The sequence below is a fragment of the Martes martes genome, assembly GCF_963455335.1.
Source record: "Martes martes genome assembly, chromosome: 17".
Taxonomy (NCBI): domain Eukaryota; kingdom Metazoa; phylum Chordata; class Mammalia; order Carnivora; family Mustelidae; genus Martes; species Martes martes.
Genome location: NC_137905.1, coordinates 49220776 through 49247920, shown reverse-complemented (window position 1 = coordinate 49247920; position 27145 = coordinate 49220776). Strand labels below are relative to the sequence as shown.

The window sequence follows — 27145 nt, the reverse complement described above, 5'->3', positions numbered from 1 at the left end:
TTCATGGGTCTCTGGGTAGTGATGGAGTTGGCAGTCGATGTCTTGTCCCTTTCTCTGTCTCCATTCCATCCTGGCCCCTCGCAGTGGATGGTAAAGTCACGAGTCATCAGTGAGCTGCAAGAGGCCTGCTGGGACATGGTGTCTGCCATGGCTGCGGACATCATTCTGCTGCTGGATTCTGACAATGACGGCATCCGCACCCACGCCATCAAGTTTGTGGAGGGCCTCATTGTCACCTTGTCACCCCGCATGGCTGACTCAGAGGTGCCCCGACGCCAGGAGCATGACATCAGCTTAGACCGCATCCCTCGTGACCACCCATATATCCAATACAGTGAGTATCCATCAGCTTGTCCCGTCTATCAGTCACAAACTACACTGACTCCCTTCCTCCCCCTTTTCTTTCTCAGTTTTTCATTTCTGGAGACAGTGTGAGTAAGACATTGATTAAGAGGGGCACCTGGGTGGCTCAGTCGAATGAGCATCTGACTCTTGGTTTTGGCTCAGGTCATGATCTCAGGGTCAGGGATCGAGCCGATCGGGTTCTGTGCTGAGCAGAGTCAGCTTGAGAGTCTTTCCCCTCCTCCCTCTCTCTCCTCTACTCCTGCCCTGGATGTGTGTGCACCCACACACGTTCTTTTTTTTTTTTTATCAAATAAATAAATAAAATCTTTAAAAAAAAAAAAAGACACTGGTTAAGAGCTCTGATGCCAGGTTCCAATCCCAGCTTCACCACTTAAAATGTGAACTTGGGCAAGTTACTTCTCTCTGAGCTTCATTTCCTTTTTTGTAAAGCGGAGCTGTAGTTGTACCCCTTTCATGGGTTTGTCGTGAGGTTCCATGAGGATGTGAGCACTTAGTAAATGGTAGCTAGTTTTAAGTGGGGTTTTTTTTTTTTTTTTTTTTAAGATTCATTTCTCTATTTGAGGGAGAGTGAGAGAGCATGAGTAGGAGGAGGGGCAGAGGGAGAGAATCTTCAAACCAACTCCTCACTGGGCAGAGCCCACAGCGGGACTCAGTCTCATGACCCATGAGATCAAGACCCCAGCCAAAACCAAGAGTTGAACACTTAAGAACTGAGCCACAGGGCACCTGGGTGGCTCAGTGGGGTAAAGCCTCTGCCTTCGGCTCAGGTCATGATCTCAGGGTCCTGGGATCAAGTCCCGCATCGGACTCTCTACTCTACAGGGAGCCTGCTTCCCCCCCCACCCCCCGCCTGCCTCTCTGCCTACTTGTGATCTCTCTCTGTCAAATAAATAAATGAAATCTTAAAAAAAAAAAAAAAAAAAAAAGAAAGAACTGAGCCACCCAGGTGCCCCATTTTTTAAAAAAATTTTCTTTATTATTTATTTATTTATTTATTTAGAGAGACAGAGCATGTGCAAGTAGGGGTATACAGAGGGGAGAGGGAGAAAGAGAATCTTAAGCAGCCGCCACACCCAACGCGGAGCCCAGGGCAGGGCTCAGTCTCACGACCCCGAGATCATGACCCAAGCCAAAATCAGGAGTCACCCAGGTGCCCCTTAACTGTTTTTTCAATTGCAAATTATAAGCGTGGGTCATGTACACTAGTGAGGTATCAAGCAAAACATAACAGAGGGGTATAAAGGGAAAATACCACTCCCCAGTTCTACTTCCCAGAGATAAATACTACTAACAGTATGTTTCTTTCCAGACCTTTCTTCTTCAGAAATGGACATTTTATATATATATATATATACACATATATATATACACACACACACACACACACACACAGATATATATGTATATATATGTATGTATATAACCCCATTTTTTTTTAAAGATTTTATTTATTTATTTATTTGTCAGAGAGAGAGAGAGAGACAGAGAGAGAGAGAGCAAGCGTGCAAGCAAGCACTGGCAGACAGAGGCAGAGGGAGAAGCAGGCTCCCCGCTGAGCAAGGAGCCCGATGTGGGACTCGATCCCAGGACGCTGGGATCATGACCTGAGCCGAAGGCAGCTACTTAACCAACTGAGCCACCCAGGCATCCCACCCCATTTTTTATATATATATGACCCCAGGATCACGACCTGAGCTGAAGGCAGATGCTTAAATGACTGAGCCACCCAGACACCAGCTCCAGTGTATTTTTTCATAAAAAGTATCAAGATATCCACCAAAGTTATTAAAGGTTAACTTTTGGGGACCAGATCACAGAGAGTAGTGGTACAAAGGACTGAGTGCTTTGTGTGTACATACACATTTTTACATAGTTAAAGTTTTACCTCAACATCACACATATCATCAGATTCCTATAGTTGGATATTTAAAATCATTTCTAGTCGTTCACTGCTGGAAACTCATGCTTTGAGCATCATCTCTAATTTTTTCTGTTCCTTTCTTTTTCCCTTAAGTAAGCTCCACACCCAATGTGGGACTTGAACTCATGACTCTGAGATTAAGAGTTGCATGTTCTTCTGACTGAGCCAGCCAAGTGCCCCTAAATTTTTATACTCATAAGCAGTCTGCCTCATAGGATTCCTCAACCACTAAATTTTCTGGGTTTTTTTCAGCCCTTCCGAACCATCATGTGTAAGAATCTTTCTCCTTTTGGCTCCAAAGGCTGCTCTTTCCAGAGACCAGGGAGAAAGGCCCCTGCTAACTGGTACTCTTCTCTCCCTCATTAGATGTGCTGTGGGAAGAAGGCAAGGCAGCCTTGGAGCAGCTGCTCAAGTTCATGGTGCACCCCGCCATCTCCTCCATCAACCTGACCACAGCACTGGGCTCCCTTGCCAACATCGCCCGCCAGAGGCCCATGTTCATGTCAGAGGTGATCCAGGCCTATGAAACCCTGCATGGTAGGTTGGTCCTCTCCCCTCCCGCTCTCCACTGGCCAGTCTGCTCTGTCCTGAGAAAATGTGAGCCTGATAGTGGGTCCATGAGGGATTCATCCATCTAGTAGTTCTAGACACCGGAAGCATTCTCTGGATTAGACAGGAATCTTTTGGTTGCGTGTGACAGCTGTTTCAAAGCTGACTTTAATATTAAGGTATGTATGGATGAAATGACATGATGTCTGTGGAATACTTTAAGATATTTCAGCCTTCCCCCCTCCAACATTCCAACAACAAAAAAAGCAGGAAGGAAAGTGTTGGGTGCCTGGTGATTTGTAACAGTCTTTTCTCTACTTTCGTACATGTGTGAAAACTGAAATGTCCAGGCTTGAGGTGTGAATATGAACAGATTGTGGATCTGTCTCCATTTCTTGGCTCTTAATTTCCCCTTGTTGGCTTTTTTGTTCTGTGTCTCTTTCCTTGGGATAGCAAAGATGGCCCCTGATGGCTCCAGGCTTCCATTCTATCCACTTGGCAACCACAGGGGACATAGTGTTTCCTTCCCCATCATTCCAGCAAAAGTCCAAAGACTGATGCCCATTGTTCCTGATTGGCTGAGAAGACATTGATAGCCTATCTCTGGACCAATCACAGTGGCCAAGGGATTGCATTGTTCTGACTGGCCAGAGTCTGTTGCCCACTTGGACTGAGAATGGAGCCGGGGTGGTTCCCTCAAAGGAAAATGGGAGCATTGTTGGCTGAGGAAGGAGGGAAGGATGCTGGGCAGGCAAAATTACAGGCATCCTCTTTCTCTGTGGAACAGGGAAGGCTTGTTCATCAAGGTGACTGTTAGACATGGGACAGTCATTCTGGTGGCAGGACCAACAAGGCGCACTGTTGCGGGGATCAGTTGGGGGATTGTGGAGGTGACGATGGTGATGATAGCCTTCCCCAGGGGAGGCACACTGGAATTTCCAGACCAGAGATGGGGGGTGATGACCCTTTACGTTTAATAAAAAGACGGGTGAGCCTCCTCTTTGTTTTAAGGTTGACTAATCCTGATGGAAGCCTCTTGAGGGTTTCAAGCATCAGCTTGTACAGGGGGAAGGCTACACAGTAGATCCGAGAGCAAAGGAACTTTTCTAGGAGGTGCCTGCAGCCGCCCCCCTCGCTGGGGCTTGGGCAGTGAGATGAGCAGGGCCCCGTGGGCTGTGTGCACAGAACAAAGCTTCCGCTTCTTTCCTCACAGCCAACCTGCCCCCGACGCTGGCCAAATCTCAGGTGAGCAGTGTGCGCAAGAACCTCAAGCTGCACCTGCTGAGTGTCCTGAAGCACCCAGCCTCCCTGGAGTTTCAGGCCCAGATCACCACCCTGCTGGTGGACCTGGGCACGCCCCAGGCTGAGATTGCCCGCAACATGCCCAGCGGCAAGGACGCCCGCAAGCGGCCCCGAGACGACTCGGATTCCACGCTCAAGAAGATGAAGCTGGGTGAGCTGAGGGGCTGGGCCAGGCCTGGCCAGAGGCGGTGGCAAGGAATGACCCCATACATTTACATTAACTATGAGTTTCATTTGTATTAGTTAATAGTATATTGCAAATTACAGTGTAAGGATATGACATAGCAGATGATACCAGAATTATTGAAATGTGTGATACACATGTAATTATGAATTACTTGAATCGTGCAGAAAGGAATGGAATGAAGTCTCCCTCTTATTCCTGTCCCCAAAAATAACTACCCCTTAAGTATTAACCCTTATGTTTTCTTTCAGAAATACTTGAGTTCTCCTTTCCTTTGTTTCCTTTATAATTGGATTTTCTTTCTGAAGTAATTTCTTATTTATGTGTTTATTTACTTTAGAGACATGGCTGGTGCAGGGCTGGGGGAGGGGCAGGATGAGACAGAGAGAGAGAGAGAGAATCCTCAGGCAGACTCCCCACTGAGTGCAGAGCCAGATGCAAGGCCTGATCTCACAACCCGGAGATGACAACAACTGAACCACCCAGGCACCCCTCTGCTGCATCCTTTTAACGGTGGTATAATAGTCTCTAGTGCTTGTGGATCGCTTTAACCAGTCCTCCTGGTGATGGACATTTGTCTTTTTTTTTAAGTGTAGAGATTGCTATAGTAAGAGTCTTGAGTGCCTGGCCACTTACAAGACAGGTTCCTAGTAGCGGGATTGGTGCATTTAAAGCTGTTTTTTTGCCCTCCAGTTTTACTGTTTCCTCAAACTTTTTATTTATTTTTATTTTAATTTTGGACATGCAGACAAGTCATAAGAATAGTCCAGAAAGCTCCTGCATCCCCTCACACGTTGCACTCAGTTGTCACACCTCCTTAGCCTCCCTAATCGATTCCGCAGCCTTCCTCTGCTTCGTGACCTTGCCATTGTGAAGAGCCCAGGACTGCCTTTGGGTCAAATGTCCCTCTCTTTGGGCTTACCTGCTGTGGCCTCCTGACTGCATCCAGGTTCTGCACTTGGGGCAGGGACACTGCAGAGTTGATGCTCTGACCGCCTCCATGGGGTGTCAGGAGGCACATGATGCCGATTTGTCCCCTTACTGGTGATGGGAGCTTCGATGACTTGGTTGAAATAGTGCCTCCCAGGTTTCTCTAGTATCAAATGCACTTTTCCCCATTGTAAATCCTAAGTTGAGGAAGACACTGGTACTGTGTCAAACTACCTGTTCCCCTTCAAAGTTTGACCCGGTGATTTTAACATCTGCTATTGCTCTAATGATTATGAGAAGCTTTCCTTCTGTGTTTATCAGTTGGCATTCTGTTAGGAAGAGCTTTCTTCTCCCTACTTCATTATCCGCTGCGCTTGTGGATTCTCACTTACTCTCCGGGCTATGATCCATTACTCTCAATACTCATTTTGTGCCTCACACTGCCTCATATTGAGCCAGGGGAGCCTTTGAGCTGGCTCCAGTGACCCCTTGGTGTGTCCCGTAAGTTGTTTTGAGCAATTCTTACTTTCTGGCACAACATGATGTTCTGGACTCCCCTTGTACTTTCCTTACCCCAGCCTTGGAAGCAGCCTTTTCTCTAAGGAGCCCTGGTTTCTTTTAAGCAGGCAGTAGTTTCAGAAACCGATATCTGAGTGCTGAATGTGCCCATTGCTACTGCGTGCATGGACATTTTTTTTTTTAAAGATTTTATTAATTTGTTTGACAGAGAGAGAGCACAAGTGGCAGAGGCAGGCAGAAAGAGAGGGGGAAGCAGGCTCCCTCTTGAGTAGAGAGCCCGATGCGGAGCTCGATCCCAGGACCCTGAGATGACCTGAGCTGAAGGCAGAGGTTTAACCCACTGAGCCACCCAGGCACCCGTGAATGGACATTCTTTTTTTTTTTTTTAAGATTTTTTTTAAAAAAATGATTATTTATTTATTTATTTGACAGACAGAGATCAGAGGCAGGCAGAGAGAGAGGGGGAAGCAGGCTCCCCGCTGAGCAGAGAGCCCCATGCGGGGCTCAATCCCAGGACCCTGGGACCATGACCCGAGCCGAAGGCAGAGGCTTTAACCCACTGAGCCACCCAGGTGCCCCAAGATTTTTTTTTTTTTAAGATTTTATTTATTTATTTGACAGACAGAGATTACAAGTAGACAGAGAGGCCGGCAGAGAGAGAGGGAAGCAGGCTCCCTGCTGAGCAGAGAGCCCGATGCGGGACTTGATCCCAGGACCCTGAGATCATGACCTGAGCCGAAGGCAGAGGCTTTACCCCACTGAGCCACCCAGGCGCCCCAGTGAATGGACATTCTTGATAACTGTTGCCAAACTGTTTTCCAAAGAACCCACACCACTGTGCACATCCCCAGCGGTGTGTGAATGCCCGTTACCCCACTCTTCCCAGCCCTGGGTGCTCCATAAACCCTTTGGGTATAAACGGTATCCCTGGTTTAGATTCGCTTTCTTGCACATGTTGCAGTCAGGCTGTGTGTGTGTCATTTTACATTTATTAGCCGTTTGCATGTCTGTGAAGCGTCTGTTCTGTTCAGCCTTTCGTAGCTGACTTGTGTGTGCCCTTGCTCTTGGTTAACGCAGGGTGTCAGCTTTCTGTTACGTGCGCTGCAAACTTTTTTAAGGGACTGAATAACAGGGGTGCCTGGCTGGTTCAGTCAGTAGAGGATGAGATTCTTGATCGTGAAGTCATGAGTTCAAGCCCCACACTGGGCCTGGAGCCTACTTAAAAACAAAGAAAAAAAAACCCTATAACATTGCACCATATTTTTGCCATCATCTACTTAAATCATCACCCTATTAAATATTCCAGCTTCAAAAAAAAAAAAAAAATCCGGCTTCAGGGAACATCTCTGTACGTGAAGGTTTTTCTCTGTACATTGTACCTTCACTATACATTTATATGAGTTAAGTGTTTAGGGTCAATATCTAGAAGTAGATTTTCTGGGTCAAAAGGGCATACATTTAAAAGTTGGCACTACAGTCAAATTGCCCTTCTAGAAGGCCATACCAGTTCACATCTGCACAGTCCATACCCCTACTAACAGCTGTCACTACCAGCCTTTTTATTTCTTTGTCAATCATGTAGGCGAAAACTATCTTATTAGGTTGTCTTCAGGTTTTCGTGATTTCCTGGTGAGGTCGAGCCTATTTCAAAGATAGAGGTTTTTAAACAATAAAGCTCAGGGAAATGACTTGTTAATCTTTTCACCTTCTTGGAGTTTAGTGTAATCAGCCAGGCTGACGTGGCTTATTCCCATTTTGCAGATGAGGAGAACGGGCACAGACAGAGGCAGGTCTTTTCCCCAAGGTCACGTGGTGCTCTGATGGCAGAGCACGGCTACGGCCCGGCTTTTCGCCCGCTGCACTCTGCTGCTTGCTGGGGCCACCTGGATGCAGGGACCCCACTGGGCATCCGGAGGGAGAGGGCCTGTTGCTCACTCTGACACCAGCATCTGGTCTCCTTTCCTCTCCCAGAGCCCAACCTGGGGGAAGACGATGAGGACAAGGACTTGGAGCCAGGCCCGTCGGGAACCTCTAAGGCCTCAGCCCAGATCTCAGGCCAGTCAGACACAGACATCACAGCCGAGTTCCTGCAGCCCTTGCTGACACCTGACAATGTGGCCAATCTGGTGAGGATGAATGCGGGCCATTTCCCACAGGGCAGGGAGGAAGGGTTTCCAGTCCTTTTCCTACCCTTCCCTCCACGCTGCCCACCTCTTCCAGACGGTATTAGTCCCAGCACACCACTCTGGTCTTGGTGTTGGGACGGTGTGGTCCTGTGGGCCCTCTCTATCTTGGATGGACCTTTTCTCTGATCTTTACTCCTTTAGGAGATCCCTTGTCACCAACCCCCGAACCATCCCTCTTTGGATAGTCTGAGTCCCTGTCCAAACCCCACCCCTCTCCTCTCCTTTGAAGGGAGGGCAGAGTAACGAGAGCAGACCACACAACTTACTTGCTATGTGATGTGGGATTAGCATGGGTGGGGTGAGATGGCCCCCTTTTTCCTTAGATTCTCAAAGATAATCCTGCTCTACAGTGAAAGAACCACTGGTTCGAGCTGATGGTGTGGTGGCGGGGGGTATCTCCCATCGGTCCTCAGGCTGTAGCAGCACCCAGGCCTTTCCACTGGGTGCTCGTGACAGTGCCTCTTCCCATGCTCACCATCGGTCTTCTCAGCCTTCCCTTCTCTCTGCCTAGAGGCTCCACGGGGCTTAGTTCTTGGGAGAAGGAAGTGGGGTTTTTGTCACAAGGGTAGCAAGAGAGAGTTTTCTGTCCCACTCAGATCTCTTTGGTGAGCTCCAGGCCTGGAAACGTGTCTGCCTCTTGCATTGTTCTCCCCTTGGAAGTTCCACAGGCACCGCAGACTCATTATGTCAGAATAAACCTGTGGAATTTCTCCCTGTGCTCTTCTGCAGGCTGTCAGTGCCCTGTGTTCTTGGCATGCCTGCCTCCTGGTTCCCGACCCACAGACCTGGAGTTAAGCTCTTTGCCTCCCCACCAGGCCTTCCCCTCTTCTCTGTCTCCCCTGGCCCCTGCCCGGCCCCAGCTCTGCCTGTCTGCGCCCTGGCTCTGGCTTCCACTCCCCTTGCGGTGGCCAGAAGTACAGCTTGTGAAGCTCTCCTGCTCCAGCCCTGCCGTGGCACTTTGTTTCCTTCCAGAACCAGTTTGAATGCAGCTTGCTGAGGCCCCGTCTGGGGCTTCTGTTAACTCACCGTACCTGGTCTGTCCTCTTCACACTCTTCGAATTATTGGCCTAAAGTTTTTCACAGGATTCTTTTTTATCTTTATAATACCTGCTGGCTGCATAGTAACGTGCAGCTTTTTTGTCTCTAGCATTGGGTCCTTCACTCCTTTTTTTGTTGTTCAGTCTCACCATCAATTTGTTTGGTTTTGGTCATTCCAAAGAACCGGCTCCGAAGTTTCATTGGTACTCTTTTATAACCTTTTCTGTTGTTGTTTTTTTAAGATTTTATTTATTTCTTTGACAGAGAGAGAAGGAGAGCACAAGCAGGGGGAGAGACAGAGGGAGAGGGAGAAGCAGGTTCCCTGCTGAACGGGCAGCCTGATGTGAGACTCGATCCCAGGACCCTGGGATCATGACCCAAGCTGAAGGCTCTACCGACTGAGCCACCCAGGCGCCCCACCTTTTCCATTTTATTTCTGTTGTCTTTATTCTTCCCTGCTGCTTTCTTTGAATATTTTACCCCACCATTTTATGTTAAATGTTTCGCTTAATAGTTTCAGCAGTCTTTTCCAATGTAAGCATTTAAGGATCTGATTTTCCACATAAGAACCATTTTAGTAGCATCCCACACATTTTGATTTGTAGTGATTTCATTCTCTCTCTGTTCTAATTATTTCCTTATTTCATATATATATTTAAACATCTAAGCATGTGGGGAGTTGGAAATGACCTTTTGTTACCAATTCCTGACAAAACTGGATGAGTTCTTATTAGGATACCGATTTTTTTTTTTTTTAAGCCTGTTTCTGGTTCATAGGACACCCTTCAGTGAACTTAGGCTCTCTGGGCAGGGTTCTGCTGCTGCTCAGCCTTCCTCCGTGCTGCTCCTCTGCCTGGAATCCATACCCCTCTCCCCCTGCGTCAGCCTGACACTGGCCCTCCTCTCAGTTCTCAGCCTGGCTGCTATTTCCCCAGGGAGCCAGAGCCGCGCCCTCCTGACCTGTCTCCTGCCCCCTTTACTTCCCGGTCTGGTGCACCGCACTGCACCACTGTTGGTTCTCTCTCTGACTTCCCCAGGAGTCTGAGCCCCATGGCAGCAGGCCCAGGGCTCTCTGAATCACTGCCCTGTCCCCAGCCTTGGCCTGGGCGTGGAACAGAGGCTTGTTGAGTCTGTGAGTAAGGAAGGGCTCCTCTCCTGGCCATCTTGCAGGTCCTCATCAGCATGGTGTATCTGCCTGAGGCCATGCCCGCCTCTTTCCAAGCCATCTATACCCCAGTGGAGTCAGCAGGCACCGAAGCCCAGATCAAGCACTTGGCTCGGCTCATGGCCACACAGATGACGGCTGCAGGACTAGGGCCAGGTGAGTGTCCTGCGGCGCTGACCCAGGCCAGGGGTTGGCACCGTGGCTGCTGGGTTCCCCTTCCTGGAAGAGCGCCTCCTACCGTGGTACAAATGAAACTCATGTGAGATGGTAGGTGTAAACAGTTACAGGTCCCGTAGATACCCCAAGTGCTTCATAATTTCAGGCCCTGGGCTTTGAATGCAGTGGACCTGGATTTGAGGTCTCAGTTGAATCAGACTGCCTCAGCCACTCAGTAGCAGTGCGACCTTGGTCAAGTTACTAAACCTCTCTGACTTGGGTTTTCCTACGTTAACAGTACTAGTGAGATAAACTATGTACAGAGAAACACAACTCTTAACTGTACATCTTCGTGAATTTTCACAAAGTGAACACACCTGTGTAGCTACCACCCAGATGGAGATATAGACCATTTCCTCCAGAACATTCCTTCTTGCCCCTATCCAGTCAGCACTGATGGCATCCCACCTCCTGAGAGAATCACTTTTCCGATTTCTGTCTCTATAGATTCATTTTTCTGGTCCTGAACTTCATATAAATGGGATCCTAGAGAGTCTGGCTTCTTTGGCTCAGCATAAGTGTTTTTTTGTTTGTTTGTTTAAGATTTTTTTTTAATTTATTTTACCAGCGGGTGGGGGGGAGCACAGGAGTGCATGAGCAGGGGGGAGAGGCAGAGAGAGAAGCAGGCTCCCCGCTGAGCAGGGAACCCGATTTGGGGCTTGATCCCAGGACCCTGGGATCTCGACCTGAGCGGAAGGCAGATGCTTAACCAACTGAGCCCCTCAGGCGCCCCTCAGCATAAGTTTTTGAGAATCCTCTGTGTTGTGTGAACCACTATTGCTCAGTAGTATTTCCTTACACAAACAGGCCGTTGTCTGTTTGTCCACGCCCCTGTTGATGGACCTGTGGCTTGTGTCCAGTCTTTGACCATTGTGAATGAAGCTGTACAGGGGTTTTGGGGGGTTTGTTTGGGATTGGGGGGTTGTTGGTCTTTTTGTTTTTGTTTGTTTGGTTTACATACAGACGTTTTGGTGTACACATGCCCTCATTTATCTTGAGTATATACTAACGAGGGGATTGTTGGGTCGTATATTAGGGTGTATTCAGTGCTCTTAGAAGCTGCTCATCAGTGTTCCAGCGTGGCTGTGCCATTTGCTACCTGCACCCACGGTAAACAGCACATCTAGTTTGAGCCTTGGTTGTATGCAAAGTGGGGATAAAAAGTGTGCCTGTTTCAGAACGACGTTTTGCAGATCGAGCTGGGCTTTGTGTGTACAAGGCTTGCACACAGAAGGTCCCTGGAGGGGAGCAGGGGTGTGTGGCATTCCTGGAGCCCATTTGCTCCCTCCCCCTCAGGTGTGGAGCAGACCAAACAGTGCAAGGAGGAGCCTAAGGAGGAGAAGTCAGTGAAGCCGGAGAGCGTCCTGATCAAGCGGCGTCTGTCAGCCCAGGGCCAGGCCATCTCGGTGGTGGGCTCCCTGGGCGCCATGTCTGCTCTGGAGGAGGAGGCGCCCCAGGCCAAGAGGAGGCCGGAGCCCATCATCCCTGTCACACAGCCCCGGTGAGTCCCCTGTGTGTGCACGGGGGTGTGCACGCGTGTTAAAGGCATACCAACAAAGACGTGGGGCTGGACAAGGGTCTGATTCCAGAGTCAATGCCACCATAACCGCCAAGCCTTAATGGTTGTTTTCTTTTACATAAAATGCCCCCTTCCTTCCTTCTAAAGCTGGGATGACAGAATCTCTCTGAGCATCAAGGGAGAGTTAAATGAGTTCACAGTGATAGATCATTAAATTAGATAACTCTTGGGATTGGAAGTGAATTTGATACAAAGTATTTAGCGTGATTCCTAACATGTGAGTGCTACTGGTCATTATCCTCCTCTTCATTATTACCCACCTACAGACAAAAAATAATCCAGCCAGTCTCTGCCTGCGTCCCCCCCAAGACCTGCTGTCCGAGCAGTGCCTGATTCGCCCTCCAGTCTCTCCATCCCCCTCGCTCCCTCCTCCAGTCTCACTGGCCCCTTGGTTCTCTGTGAGCAGCGAGGCAGGTCCCCACTGGAAGGCCTTTGCACTTCCTGTTCTTTCCACCGGGAAAGCTCATCCCCCAGATCTCCGTGCGGCTCCTCCTCTTGCTTCATTCAGATCTGCACTCGCACGTAGCCGCCGCAGAGAAGCATTCCCTGAGACACGCTTTACAGAAACAGAATGGCACCGTGTTCTGTCTCCTTGCCCTGCGCCCTGCCATGCCTGAGTCATGGGAGGGTTAGAAAGGCAGTATGGTGGGGGGTAGGGATGGGGGTCTCTGTATGGCCTGGGGTGGGCCTGGGCTCCAGAAAGGATGTTTTGAGTCACCGTGACCCTGTCCCTACTCTCCCACCTAGGCTGGCTGGCGCTGGTGGCCGCAAGAAAATCTTCCGCCTGAGCGATGTGCTGAAGCCCCTGACAGATGCCCAGGTGGAGGCTATGAAGCTGGGCGCCGTGAAGCGGATCTTACGGGCGGAGAAGGCTGTGGCCTGCAGCGGGGCGGCCCAGGTGTGCCCCTGTCTCCCCTGCCCATGCTTCCCGGCCCACTCCCCACGACGGTCCTGCCTCACAGCCCAGGGATGAGACGGCCCCGGCCTCCCTGGCTCCAGGTCCCAGCCGGGCTGCCCACCAGCCGTCCCTGCCTCTCTTCTGTCCTCCTGCCAACGGAGGCGGCGACAGCAGCTCTGCACAGTGATGAGGAGGAAGAAATGCGTGGACACACATGGCTCTCGCTCAGCACAGAGCTGGCCGCCTGGGAGGGCCCTGCAAGCGGGGCTGTTGCTGGATTCTTTCTCGCTGGCGGTTAATAGTGCTCTTCTTGTTACTGCTGACATTTAGATGGACCAGGTCTAAATCCTAATTCTGCCACACGCTGGCATCGTAACCTCAGCCAAGCGGCTTTTTCACCACTTTTTTTAAGTGTAATTTTAATTAACCAAGAAGTACAGAAAAGTACTCTCTGTTAAAAAGATATTTCCAGGCCATAGAGGTACCATAAGTCTTCCTCGGCCCCCACCCATGTCCCATCCCCCTCCTCCAAGGGGACCAGTGAACAAAGTAGGGGAAGTCTTTAGGATCTTTCTCTGTGTACTTAAGTATGTGGGTGCTACTTTCACAGACTCAGTTTTGTTCTGTGACGATTGATCGCCCACACACAAACGAGACCTACGGTTATAAGGTTCTCAGCTTGCCTTCCTTGCTTAACACCAGGTCTGCAGTGGGGGGTCCCTGAGCCTGGGCAGGAAGACTTGTAAGGCACGATCACGAGGTGCCTGGGATTGCCTCCCACACCCACACGTACCTCCACTCTCCTGTCAGGTGCGCATAAAGATCCTGGCCAGTCTGGTGACGCAGTTTGATTCGGGCCTGAAGGCCGAGGTCCTGTCCTTCATTCTGGAGGATGTGCGGGCCCGCCTGGACTTGGCCTTCGCCTGGCTCTACCAGGAGTACAACGCCTACCTGGCAGCCGGTGCCTCGGGCACCCTGGACAAGTACGAGGACTGCCTCATCCGCCTGCTCTCCGGCCTGCAGGAGAAGCCAGACCAAAAGGATGGGTGAGGGGGACTGCCTTGCACCCTCCTGTGTCCTGCCTTTTGTGGTTTCTGATCACCTCTTTCCTCACCACCCAAGGCCTCGTGCCCGTCCCCTGAGACTCCCTGCTCTCCCTGCTCTCTGGAGACACTTGTGAGGCAGATTCCAGGTGGGCTCTGGGGCCTGCTCTGTTGCGTGCCTCTGCACCTCCGCTCTCGTAGATGACTGTCTGCCTTAGAGGCTTGTTTCAGAGGTTGACTTCTCTCCACCCCATCTCTCACCTGAATTGCTCTTGTAACTTCCTCCTTGTTCTCAACCTCCTGCTGATCCGTTCTCCACACAGCAGCCTGGGTGACGTTTTAGAATGTAAATAGTCTTGTTACCCACTAAAAACCTTCCATGATTCACCATCGCTCTTGTGATAAAATGCAGCCTTTTTTTGTGCCCTGAGACCAGTGTAACCCAATTCCTACCAACATCTTTGCCTTCTTATTCTGCCCCTCTACTCCTCACTGCCCCCAGACTTTAGCCACGCTGGCCTTCTGTCTTCTGACCCTGGAACTTGCCAAGTTCAGGGCTTGGCAGGCCATTTTTGGCCACCACATCTGCAGAGCAGTACCCTTCCCACTCCCTGTCATTCTCTTCCCTTACTGTAGTAAACGAGTAAAGTTAGGAATCCCCGTTTGACAAAGGGGAGAGCTGAGCTTTGGAGAGGTAAAGTCTCCCCTTCGGTCAGCCGGCCAGCTGCGTTTGAACTCGCTCTGTTTACCTCCAAAGCTCTGTCACCAGTTGAGCAAACTGTCTGTGAGGGGCAGCCCTGCCAGCCCCAAGCTCCAGCAGGACTGGAAGCTTCTCCCCGCAGCATTCCCTCACTCTTCCTCCCTGGCAGGATCTTCACTAAAGTCGTGCTGGAGGCGCCACTGATCACGGAGAGCGCCTTGGAGGTGATTCGCAAGTACTGTGAAGACGAGGTGAGAACAGCCCGCCTGTCCCCTCAGCTCCCCCGGGGCCTGTGCTGGGGGCCTGAGGAGCCCACAGGCTGGGCCTTGTGGCAAGGGACTCTGGGAGGGACCTGTCCTATCCTCTGATCTGAGGGAGGCAAGGGAGACCTCCCAGGGGCACCCTGCAGGTGCGCTGAGTGCTGGTGTCCCTCCTTTCGGCCACAGAGTCGTACGTACCTGGGCATGTCCACTCTTCGAGACCTGATCTTCAAGCGGCCATCCCGCCAGTTCCAGTACCTGCATGTTCTGCTAGACCTCAGCTCCCACGAGAAGGACAAGGTGATCCCCTGCCATCCTGTGCTGGGCCACACTCTGCCCTTCGTCTGCCCCAAGCACCTGCCCCCAGCCTCTTACACATGCCCCCGAACGTCCTCTCTGGGCCTGACGCACTCCCCGCAGTGGTGTGGTGGTGGTGGTGGGTATGTTGTCATTTATGGTGGCACAAAGCTGCCTAGACTATACACATGCATATACATACACTCAGCCCCCCAGGAAGGGCAGTCGCATTCTCCCTCCTACTCCACGCATGTTGGGGAGCCCCTGTGCAGCCTGCTGCTGTGCCGGAACCTGGAGGGGGAGCTGACAGGAGAGGAGCCATGTGGCCTATCAGCAAGCAGTGAGGACACAGCCAGCCCGTGCAGTAGAGCAGCACACAGCTGTGGGAGCCCTAGGGAGGGGCCTGACCTACCTGATGGGGGGATGGGAAGGATGGGGTTTAAGGAAGCCTTCTGAAGGAGGGGGCAGGTGAGCCAAGACCTGAAATAGGAGTAGAGGGTGTGACTGAACAGTGGGAACTAAGTGTGCTTACGTGTGATTGAGAGGGCCCTAGACCCAGCCCCGCCAAGCGTTTTGCTGCCTCCTCTCTTGGTGTCTTGTGTCCATTCATTCAGCAGACCCTCACTGCAGACTCTGGCTTGGCCCTTTGGTGCTGCTGGGGACACAGCAGTGCCTAAGAACAGTCCCTGTTTTCAGGGCTCCCAGCCGGTGATGTCTGAGTAAAATGGGGTAGAGCCAGTGACAGGCATTCTGGGCAGTGGGAACCTTTCGTGCCAAGTCTCAAAGCCAAGGAGAATGCTGTCACTTTGGAGGAACTAAAGAAAGCTCTTTCCGGTTGGAACGTAGCAAGTGAGGCAGGAGACGGTAAGGGATAGGCCTGAGCAGGTCGGTGGAGAGGTGGTGCAGGCTCTGACTTGGGCCAGGAAACCTCTCCCCCAAGTGCACACGTGACTCAGGTAGACCAGGCCTGTCTCAGTCTTGGGCTTGTTTTCCCATTGGTCCTGCCAAGCTCCGAACGGTGGTCTCCTCCCTCCACCATGTTGCCCGCCGTCTCTCTCCAGGTGCGCTCCCAGGCCCTGCTGTTCATCAAGCGCATGTATGAGAAGGAACAGCTGCGAGAGTATGTGGAGAAATTTGCCCTCAACTACCTGCAGCTCCTGGTCCACCCCAACCCGCCGTCCGTGCTATTCGGAGCCGACAAGGATACAGGTCTGGCGCAGCTTCATCCGATGAATACTGAGCATCCTCTGGATCCCAGGCTCCTGGCCAGGCCCTGGGAATAGAGCTGGTTTGAAGCTGGGCCCTGCTTAGCCTCCTAGGGAAGACAGCCAGGCAATAATGGCCAGAATGAGCAGGCCTGGGGGCTGCGAGAGTCCAGAGAGGAGTCTCTCCCCAGCCCCGGGGTCAGGGAGAGCATCCTGGAGCAGGGGGTGGAGGGCTGAGAGCCAGAGGACAAGGAGAGCTAGCCAGTGACGGGGCGCCAGGAAGGGCCAGGCGTTGTCCCCTTCCTTCAACAAGGCCCCGGGTCCCTCAGGATTATAGGTGGGAAGACCCAGGCCCCAGGGGAGCAGACCATTAAACTGGAAGGTTCCGGGGCTCCGGCTGGCTCAGTGGAACATGCAGTTCTTGATCTGGGGGTCATGAGTGTAAGCCCCATGTTGGGCATGGAACTTACAAAAACCTGGAAGATGCAGGCTATGACAGAAAGCACGGGATCTTCAAGAGCCCTGGTACAGCCTAGGTGCCCGGAAGACCTCCCAGGAGAGACACTGGTTGTGTGAGACCCAGAGGATGAGGAGATACAGAGAAGGGAGTTGGGCAGCAGCGTTCAGGCAAAGGAGTGATGTGTGCAAGGGGACCTGTGCGGGCTCTGGGGGGGACTGTCAGAAGGAGGCTGTGGCTGGAGCATGGAGCCCCGGGGAGCAGGGAACATACAGCATCTGGCAAGTAGAGCCAAGGTAGGCGCTGGGGATTTAACCCGGGCACAGGGTAGTCGTGGAAACGCAGAGCCGGAGAAGGGCAAGCTTAAAACTTCCCTTTGGAAAGACCCCTCTGGCTGCCCTGTGGATTGAGGTCAGAGACGAGGTGGGACTTCAGTGCAGAGGCTTCCAAAAGGGGAGCAGTCCTGGTCCCTCGCCATTGCCCTGATGCTTGGCTTCCTGCCCTAGAACAGTTCCCCTCTGTCCCTGCCCCCAAAAGAAGGGACAGACAATGAGGGTGGGAGATGCGGGGAGGAGAGTGGTCCCTGATCCCCGCCCCCTGCCCTATTAGAGGTGGCGGCGCCCTGGACCGAGGAGACTGTAAAGCAGTGTCTGTACCTCTACCTGGCTCTCCTGCCTCAGAACCACAAGCTCATCCACGAACTGGCGGCCGTATACACGGAGGCCATCGCCGACATCAAGCGGACGGTGCTGAGGGTCATCGAGCAGCCGGTGAGGCCCCTGAGCCCACCAGGCTCTGCTCACCCGTGGGCAGGGTTGAGGCCCCATGTCCAGCCCTTCCCCTGGTATCTCCACCTCGGCAAGGGCTCAGCACCGATGGTGGGAGCCCTGGGTCCTGCCGCTCTGGAGCTTGTGGGTGGTCCACCTGCCCCGTCTGCCAGTGAAAGGACAGCAGGGTCGCCCTGCAGTTACGAGGCTGGAGCAGGGCAGACCCGGGTCCACATCCTGCCTCTCAGTTTCTCCCTGTGCACACTGACCCCCCTTCAGTAAAAACGGGGAGGATTATTCTGTCCCCCCAGCTTGCTGCGGGGACTCCAGGAGCTCATGCACATAAATGTCTGTGTCACTGTCACCGGCTAGGAGCTGGCCTTCCCTTGGCTGGCCGATGGGCATCTTGAGTTGTCATTACACAAGTCCCGCCTGCTCTCTCTGGAGCCACAAGGTCACCCACATGAGAAGCATTGGGCCCCTGAAATTCAGACTATCTGTTCTTCCAATCTGCAGCTAGATCAGAAGCCACTTTTTTATATCTCTCTGCCCCTGCTTTATTACAGAAAATCTCCAGCATAAAAGGAGAGTCTGGTAGGCTCAAACCCAAATACCCGCCCCCCAGATTCAGCAGTGTCCTCCCTTATTTTTCAGAGTGGGCCCACCAGATGGTGAGCTCCCGGAGGGCAAAGACTGCCAGCTCCATGGACCATTATAAACGTTTATGGCAGAGGAAGGCCTGAGCCCTCATACCCAGCCCGGTGCTCCCTGCATTGGTTGCCCACTGAGAGGGCCAGGCTGCACGCACAGTCCAAGCCCTGATCCGAGCAAGCCACCATGCAGGGCACTGGCTGCTGCTTACACCTTTAGGAACCTGAAAAGTCTTTGCCGAGGAATTGGAGGGCAGGCTGGGCATCAGAGGTCAGGTTAGGTCAGAGGTGACAGGAAGGGCCCAGCTGCTCAGTAGGTAGCCAGCACTGGCGAAGGCTTCGGAGCTGCAGCGAGTCTGTACCCTGTGAGTGGGGGTAGGGGAAGGCCCCATACTGCCGCCCTGCCCCCTCCCACCTTCCCCACATTTCCCCCAGTTCCTGAACTCTGTCACCGGTTCTGTTGTCCCCCAGGTTCACTGAGGTGTAACTGGCACACAGGCTGTGTTCCCGTGAGGTGTCAAACCCAGTGTCTAGGGATGTGTATGTGTTGCAGGAGGATGACCACAGAACATTAGTTAACATCCGTCACCTCACATCATTTGTTTCTCTGGTGACAAGAACTTTTTAAGATCTTTGTCCAGTTCGTGCCCCAGAGCCCCCTCATCCCCCACAGCCACACTGCTTCTGGCGCCTGGGCCTCCCTGAGTTCTCCCCTTGGGCCTCCTTGTCCTGCCCATGTCGCCCAGCCCCTTCCCCAGCCTGCCATCCCTTCTCTCCCTCTAGATCCGAGGAATGGGCATGAACTCACCAGAGCTGCTCCTGCTGGTAGAAAACTGTCCCAAGGGGGCAGAGACACTGGTCACACGATGTCTGCACAGCCTCACGGACAAAGGTGCCCCCGGGACTCCCACTTCTCAGCCTTTTCCTCCACGTCCCAGACCTTCCTCATGGGTCCTTCCCAAGACCTGGCCCTCAGAGCTGCTGGCTGTATTGCTAAATGCATTTGAGAAACCAGAGGCCAGCGATTTCTGCTCTGAAGCGGAGTCGGCCCTCCCCTCCCCTTGCCCACAGCCACTGCCATTTCTCCTTCCTCTCGGGGCTCCCCCTCATCCCACCTGTGCCTCCTGCTTACTCTTCTGCCTGCAGTCCCACCCTCCCCAGAGCTGGTGAAGCGAGTCCGGGATCTCTACCACAAGCGATTGCCAGATGTCCGCTTCCTCATTCCTGTGCTCAATGGACTGGAGAAGGTACAGAGCTGGATGTCGGGATGCCCCCGACGAAGACGGGAGGGCAGGGGTGGGGAGGAGGTAGGCACCCAGGTACCCACGTCAGACACTTGCAAGCCCTGGGAAGGGCTTTGGGGCAGTCTCAGCTCTGCTTTCTCCTCTGAGACCTCAGGCAAGCCACCCCCTTCTCTGCTCCTCGGTCTTCTCTGTCAAATGAGGATCACAGTGACGCACGCACACAGGCCGGTCCAAAGGCCTAACTGTGTTCCCCCCACCCAGGTCTTATTGCTAACAGGCTGTGGGGCCCTGGTGAGCCTCAGTCTTCTCCTTTGGAAAAAGGGGTTGACGATGACACCCTCCCCCTGCAGGGGCCATCAGGGGGCATGTGGCACAAGGAGGGTTCGGATGGGGAGTGACGAGGCTGGGACTGAGCCAGGCCCAGTGACTCAAGGAGAAAGCTCAACCCCGAGGAACCAGAGGGAGCGAGAGGAGGGAAGCGTCAGAGGGCACGGCAAGGCTGGAGCTTCTCCTCGCCTCATCCCAGGGCAAGCACCTGGGATGGGGGTGCCCTCTGACCCGCCTCCCCTTCCATCCCCCTGCAGAAAGAAGTGATCCAGGCCCTGCCAAAGCTCATCAAACTCAACCCCATTGTGGTGAAAGAGGTCTTCAACCGCCTGCTGGGCACCCAGCATGGTAGGTGGCGTCTTCAATGGGGTCGAAAGAAGCAAAATAGATCTTTCAACCTAGAAAAACAGCCCAGTGTCCTAGGATGGACCCCTCACCCTCACTCCAGGGGCTTGTGGTATTAGCAAGGGAGTGGAGGTTGGCTGTTGCACCCATAACATGATCAATCGATTGATTGATTGATTTTTTAAATATTTATTAGAGAGCGCACAAGTAGGCAGGGTAGCAGGCAGAGAGACGGGGAGCAGGAGGCTCTCTGCTGAGCAGTGAGCCCGATGCGGGGCTCAATCCAGGACACTGGGATCATGACCTGAGTCAAAGACGCTTAACGACTGAGCCAGCCAGGCGCCCCCATAACATTGGTTTAAAACCCCCACACAAGAGTGTCTGGGACCCCCCAAACCACACCAGCAGAGCGCCATCTCCCCTAGCTGCCCGCAGGCAGCGTCGCCTCTAAGCACGGTCATCGAGTGCATGGCCTGGCCCATCTGTGCTGTGCAGGGGTCTTGCCCTCCTGGGGGCATTGCCCAGGGAGGAGGGAGAGGAGATGCTGGAGCGCATCAGATGTTGCCCTAGAAGGGTGGGAATCCCGTGCCCGGAAGGAGGAGAGCAAGGTGAAGGCTTCCTGGAAGGGGTGGCATTCAGTCCCTTCTTTTTCATGCCCTGCCCCAGCCCTCTGTCCTCCCAGTCCAATCCACGCAGAGGGTGCCTCATACTCGTTCACACTCCCTAGTCTAGGAACCCAGACACACCTCTTAGGCGCCACCCTGTCTCCTTCCCCTTCCTACTCCCTCCCTGCAGGCGAAGGGAACTCGGCCTTGTCCCCGCTGAACCCTGGAGAGCTGCTGATCGCACTGCACAACATCGACTCAGTGAAGTGTGACATGAAGTCCATCATCAAAGGTGAGGCGCTCCCCCCATGCCCCCCCAAGTGGCCTGGCTGCTGCGGACCCAGGGAGGAACCTCAGTCACTCACATGTCCCCGCTGGAGTCTGCCACGCTGGAGATTGTGCCACCTGCAACCCCATCTCCGCTCTGGACACCTACCCTCATTCCTTTGCCTTCCCTCCCTCCTCTCTTTCCTCCCTCCCTCCGTCCAAGGAACTGGTGCATCTGCTATGCACTGGCCCAGAGTAGTCCTCAAGAAAGGTGGGGGGCCCCTCCCTCCCCAGCCCTGGCTCGAGGAATGAAGGAAGCAGAGCCCTCGGCCGTACAGGGGGCAGAGGGACGGCCAGCAGAGCAGATGGAGCCCGCCAGGGCCGTTGTCGGACCAGGAGTAGATGTCGAGTCCAGTCCGGGCTCCAGTTGAGGCAGGAGAAGGTGCCTCCAGGGCAGGGGGTTGGGGACACACTGGCCGGCTCCCCTCAACCAGCAGTTTCCTAATAGCTGCCGGCACCACTTCCCGAACACTTACACTGAGCCAGGCTCCCCCGAGTGCCTCTCAGGCCTGCCTGCTGACACACATGCCAGCCGTTACCTGGTGAGTATGCGGACTTTCGTCTTCTAGACGAGGAAGTGAAGGTTCCAGAGAGATTGAGGAACTTGCTCAGGGCCGCGCACAAGCTAAGCAGTTTAGTGGAGCCACACAGAATCTGAAGCCCACTAGACCCGAGTTGGAACCCAGGTCTGCCAGTTCTGCCCGCCTATGGCACCCTGGGTCCCAGCGCTGCCACCTCCCATAGGAGGACTTCTCCCTGTCAGCTCTCCTCGGCACTGCCCCCGCTCCTCCCTGAGGGAGGTTTCTCCCACCAAGGTGGAAGCCCTTACTGTCGCCCCCCTCTACTCAGACCCCGTCCTTCGATTCCTTGTCTCTCCTTTAAGAGCGGAGAGAGGGTCCCCCTTCCCCCGCAACCACCACCACTTAGCTTCTCGTCTAGCCTAAACTGGCTCCTCCCTTGACTAATTTCCTGGCCTTCCTCAGCAAGTTCTCTCAGAATCTTTGAGATTGAGAGAGGAGCTTATGGAAGTCTAAAACTCATGCTACAGCTAAGGAGGAACTAAGGCCTCTGGTGAGAGAACAGTAACATGAAAAGGGTCTCGAAGCTGAGCATCCAGAAGTGGCCTTTTTATTTTATTTTTTTACGTTTATTTGTTTATTTAAGTAATCTCTACATCCAAGGTGAGGCTCGAACTCATGACCCCGAGATCAAGAGTCACATGCTTCTCCGACTGAGCCAGCCAGGTGCCCCCAGAAGTGGCCCTTTTACAGGCTGTAGCCCCTTTGATGATGTCAGGGAAGTGTGGGCCTCTTCCCGAGGAGGACAGACTCACACAGTTTTGTGTACAATTTGGGGGGATTCACAGACTGCACCACCCCACTAAGTCCGTTCGCAGGCCCAGAGTAAGTCCGAGGAAGGAAGAGCCTTGCCACAGGTCACTCAGGTGGGCAGTGGCCAGGTCCCTGGAGATGTCATCAAGGCCTGGCCTTTAGAAGCCCACCTGTTTCTTTCTGCAAGCCCTGGCCTACACACAGCCTCCGTGCCTCTGAGCTCCTAGCAACCTTCCAGCCGCCCTCCCTACCTGCTGTTTGTCCCCAGCACCCGAGCTAGCCAGTTCCCAGAGTGCGTTTCTCCGCTCAGGCGCTAGTGGTTGTCCTGGTTGCACTAGGAACCCCATTCACCTCTAAGCTCCGGATCCAAGTCCAGTCCTGTTCTGTGCACCGTTGGATCCCCCATGCCTGATAGTACAAGCATTCTCTCCTCCTTTAAAAAACACCCTCTTTCTCTGGTGAGTTTTTCTATAACGGGACCTGCCCCCTGCGGTCTGGTGCAGCAGTTAAAGAAAACTCACTGAGCACCTGTGCTCAGTCCTGTGCCGGACAGTGCTGGGGACCCAGCAGGGATGGAGACAGCCCTGATCCTGCCCTCCAGGGCTCATGGTCCCTCCTCAGATGATGAAAGCCCACAGTGAGCAGGGCTGGCACGGGGGAGCCTCAAGAGGACACCTGAGCTGAAACCGCAGAGGGATGAGTAGGGGTGAGGTAGCAGGGGAGACACTGATCCCAGAGAAAGGAAGCATATTTGCAGAGGCCAAGAGATGTGCTGGCATGGTCTGGTTCTGGAACTGCAGAGGTGAGGCTGACAAGACCTTGTGGTTTAGGGGAAGGGGCCTGGTCAGGAGAGGTCAGACCATAAGCGTTAAGAACACCATGCCTGGACCCCACCCACACGGGGTCTCCTAGGCCCCAGTAGGACTGGGATTGGAGATTGGACTTGATATCTTGAGGACCCCTGGGAGGTGTGGGGTCAGGCTGAGCTTCTGAAAGGACTTTTCCTCAGCCTGCTATGAAGGGTAGAGTAGAGGGCGGGGTAGAAGGCCCAGGGGGAGACTGGGGCAGAGTGGGAGGAGAGGAAAAGGGGTTTGGCTATGGACCCTTTTAGGTAGAGGAGGCAGGAACCAGCCACTAACTGGAAGGGAGGAGGAGGAGCTTTCTTGGTTTCTGGTAGGTTCACTCTGGCTTCTGCACTGTCCTTACCTTCTTCCACTTTCCTCTGCTCCTTTGGCCTAGATACCTGCCCTACCCCACTCTCGTCTCCTTCCTGCCTGTGTTCCTGTAATGCCTCCATCCTTCCCCTGTTCCTTATAGGAGCCCCCCTCATTCCTTATAGGCACCCACCCCTGTTCTCCATTAGCCTCTCAAGGATTGGGGGCCTCTCTTCTGGCTCAATAAAGACTTCCTGGTTGACAGACTCACATGGCAAGTGGTGTTTGGGGAAGAAGGGGTTCAGAGGCAGTTCCTGGGGTCTCCCCATTAGCACAATGGATTGGAGCACCGCCGATCCCACTGATTTTTGGGGTACCACTACCCATTCCCCAGGGAACAGACCCCAAGTCCTGTCCTGGCCCTCTTGCCTTCGTGATGCCCCTGTCATGCCAGCCCTTCCTGGGCCCTTCCTGGCACTGGGTGTTGAGCTGGGGAGCACCTCGTTGGCCCACGCTTCCTCCTTTTGCTCCCTTACTCTGTGCACTGTGCTTCCCAAATGCCCCCACGCCTGGTGTCCCTCGAGCACCAGCACAGATCCTTATGCTCTGATCAGGACTGGGAGTGGGCAGTCCCTTGACCAGCCTGCTGGTAGAGGGCATCACTGGTCTCTTGCGGGGGGTCTTACGGAAGTCAAAGCTGCCTTCCCTCTCTGGGACAGGTGGGAAGGGCAAGCCAGAAAAGGCCCCCAGGCATTGGCAAACTGTCTCTCCTGCCTCAGCCTTTCCATGGGTTGTCCCCAAAGAAAAAAGGCCAAGGTCTGCCCACTCCGCCCAGCCTGGGGCTTCCAGCAGCTGGACATGTCTTCCCTCGGACCAACACCCCAGGCCACAGTATCCCCTGAGGGCCCTGCTGGGTGAGGAAGTCTCCCTTCCAGAGCTTCCGGAATGAGGGCTAGGTCTCCACTCACGGGGGCAGATTAACGGGGCTGAGGCTCTCTAAGGGTGGTGGGGCTTCCGCCTTTTCGGGGGAGCTGGGCAAAGAGGACAGGCCCACTCTCCGCCTCCTCGCAGCCACCAACCTGTGCTTTGCGGAACGGAACGTGTACACATCGGAGGTGCTGGCCGTGGTGATGCAGCAGCTGATGGAGCAGAGCCCCCTGCCCATGCTGCTCATGAGGACCGTCATCCAGTCTCTGACCATGTACCCCCGCCTGGGGGGCTTCGTCATGAACATCCTGTCCCGCCTCATCATGAAGCAGGTAACCCGCCCCCGGCTGCCCCAGTCCTGCAGGCAGTGGGCTGCAGCAGGACACACTGAAGGCAGATTGGAGGCAGGACCCGGGGCTTTTCCAGCCCACTGGCCACCCACCCTGCAGAGGGAGGCAGGATGAGGAGGGCACACTCTAGACCCACCAGCCCCTTTGCTCTGCCCTAGGCCAAGGACAATACACCCCAACAGGGGTCGCTGAGTCGACTCCAGGATGGCAGTGTGATGTGTGAGGGCAGCTGGGGGCCAGGAACAGCTGGTGGTAGGCTTCACGGGGTGGGCGTTCCAGAAGAGGCGTAGTCCCCCTTGCCACCACCTCTGCACCCAGCCACGATACATACTGGAGCGGAAAGAGAGGCCCATTTCTCAAGAGAAGCTAGAAATACCATGATGAAATTAAAAACAAAAAAACAACAACAACAAAAAACCATTCACGTTCTCTCAGACTAGATTGAGCCCACTGGTTGCCACTCTGCAACATCCAGCTTAGAGGTGAGATGCAGGTTCGGACAGCCCTGGGTTCAAACCCTGGTTCTGCCCCATGGTCCCTGCCTGACTATGGATGAGCCCCTGCACCTCCCTGGGCCTCATCTGTTTAGCAGGGCTGACGTCGCCCCTGGAGGCTGCTTGCAAGAGTGAGATGAGACTGTGCTCATGTGAAGGGGGTGGGGGGTGGCGGGAATCCAGAACTGGAGGGCCAGAGGTCAGGGCTGTGGGTAGCTCAGAGGACTCTTGGCTGGCAAGGATTTGGGCCCCATCTTGGTAAGGTCTTCCCGTTTCTGGGGTGGCTGCCTGAGCACCCACTCAGGACCGCTCCCTCCCTGCCCCGTTCAGGTGTGGAAGTATCCCAAGGTGTGGGAGGGCTTCATCAAGTGCTGTCAACGCACCAAGCCCCAGAGTTTCCAGGTCATCCTGCAGTTGCCACCCCAGCAGCTGGGCGCCGTCTTTGACAAGTGCCCAGAGCTCCGGGAGCCCCTGCTGGCCCACGTCCGATCCTTCACCCCCCACCAGGTACCCCAGGGTGTGGGATGGGTGGTCCCATGGGTTCAGCCCTGGAGGACTGGATGGGGGTGAGCAGAGGGGAGCCCTGCACTGTTGTGGAAGCTCGGGCTCTGGGGGGGTCCACTAGGGGTCTTGGGTCCAAGCACTCCGTAGAGCCCCCATCCTGCTCTTCCCCTAGCAAGCACACATCCCCAACTCCATCATGACCATCCTGGAGGCCAGTGGCAAGCAGGAGCCAGAGGCCAAGGAAGTGCCTGCAGGGCCCCTGGAAGAGGTGAGGGCCCACAGCTCCCTAACCCCCAAGCCAGCAAGGCCCATCCTGTTCCCCCCACCCCAGCCCCCTCTGTCTGGTGGAGGCTCCTGCTGAAAGGGATGGGAGGTGGGGGAACAGTTGCCCCTTATGTACTCCCCATGCCCACCCTGCTGGCTCCTTGCCACCATGCCCTGACAGCAGCCTATGACCTGGTCCCCCCTCCCCCCGCGCTGAGTTTCCGTGTGCCCTTCACCACCCCCAGGACGACCTGGAGCCCTTGGCCCTGGCCCCGGCCCCCGCCCCCCGGCCCCCTCAGGACCTCATTGGCCTGCGGCTGGCCCAGGAAAAAGCCTTAAAGCGTCAGCTGGAGGAGGAACAGAAGCTGAAGCCGGGAGGAGTGGGAGCCCCCTCGTCGTCGTCGTCGTCCTCCTCCTCCTCTTCCTCCACCCGGCCAGGCCCTCCCCAGCCCGAAGAAGCCATAGATTTCCGGGAGGAGGGTCCTGAGTGTGAGACCCCTGCCATCTTCATCAGCATGGATGACGACTCGGGGTTGACCGAGGCCGCACTCCTGGACTCTAGTCTTGAGGGGCCCCTACCTAAGGTAGGGATGACAACCTCAAAGCAGCAAAGGAAGAAGACAATTAGGGTCCCCGGATAGAGGGTGTATGCCAAGTGCCCAGGGTCGGGGGGAGTGGGGTACAGCCCGAAGGAAGCATGGAGGTAGGACCACGCTACGCTATCCTTGACCTGCTCCCCCTTCTCCTGTCACCAGGAGGCAGCGGGCGGGTTGACCTCAAAGGAGGAGCGCAGTCCCCAGACCCTCACCCCTGCCGGAGAAGACACCATGAAGACCCCCAGCCCTGCCGCCGAGGAATCCGGGGAACCCGAGACCAAGGGGAACAGCTGACCGGGCTTGGTGGGGAAGGGGCGTGGGGCTGGGAGCTCGGGAAGGGCGGGGCGGGGCCTAGCCGCAGGGGCTTTGCCTTTAAAATTAAAAAGATCGCGGGTCTGGGGCGTGGATGCAGTCTCTCGTCTCTACCTGCGTGTCAGCTGTGGGA

General features: G+C 54.2%; 1 protein-coding gene across 2 annotated transcripts in view; it reads left to right on the top strand.

The window, feature by feature from the left end:
* SYMPK (symplekin scaffold protein) overlaps positions 1-27141 on the top strand; it is a 36454-nt gene extending 9313 nt beyond the window's left edge. For both annotated transcript variants that reach the window (XM_080827705.1, XM_080827706.1), the window contains 21 exons: positions 85-334; positions 2654-2824; positions 4050-4289; positions 7743-7897; positions 10166-10316; positions 11673-11877; positions 12703-12853; positions 13664-13899; positions 14766-14847; positions 15043-15156; positions 16215-16362; positions 17425-17585; positions 19016-19124; positions 19379-19479; positions 20061-20151; positions 20944-21045; positions 24637-24824; positions 25667-25843; positions 26013-26108; positions 26350-26688; positions 26860-27141. In XM_080827705.1, the coding sequence (XP_080683831.1) occupies positions 85-334; positions 2654-2824; positions 4050-4289; positions 7743-7897; positions 10166-10316; positions 11673-11877; positions 12703-12853; positions 13664-13899; positions 14766-14847; positions 15043-15156; positions 16215-16362; positions 17425-17585; positions 19016-19124; positions 19379-19479; positions 20061-20151; positions 20944-21045; positions 24637-24824; positions 25667-25843; positions 26013-26108; positions 26350-26688; positions 26860-26994 (3402 nt within the window). In that variant the 3' untranslated portion in view covers positions 26995-27141. The remainder of the gene's footprint in view (positions 1-84; positions 335-2653; positions 2825-4049; positions 4290-7742; positions 7898-10165; positions 10317-11672; positions 11878-12702; positions 12854-13663; positions 13900-14765; positions 14848-15042; positions 15157-16214; positions 16363-17424; positions 17586-19015; positions 19125-19378; positions 19480-20060; positions 20152-20943; positions 21046-24636; positions 24825-25666; positions 25844-26012; positions 26109-26349; positions 26689-26859) is intronic.
* Positions 27142-27145: the final 4 nt, after the last annotated feature.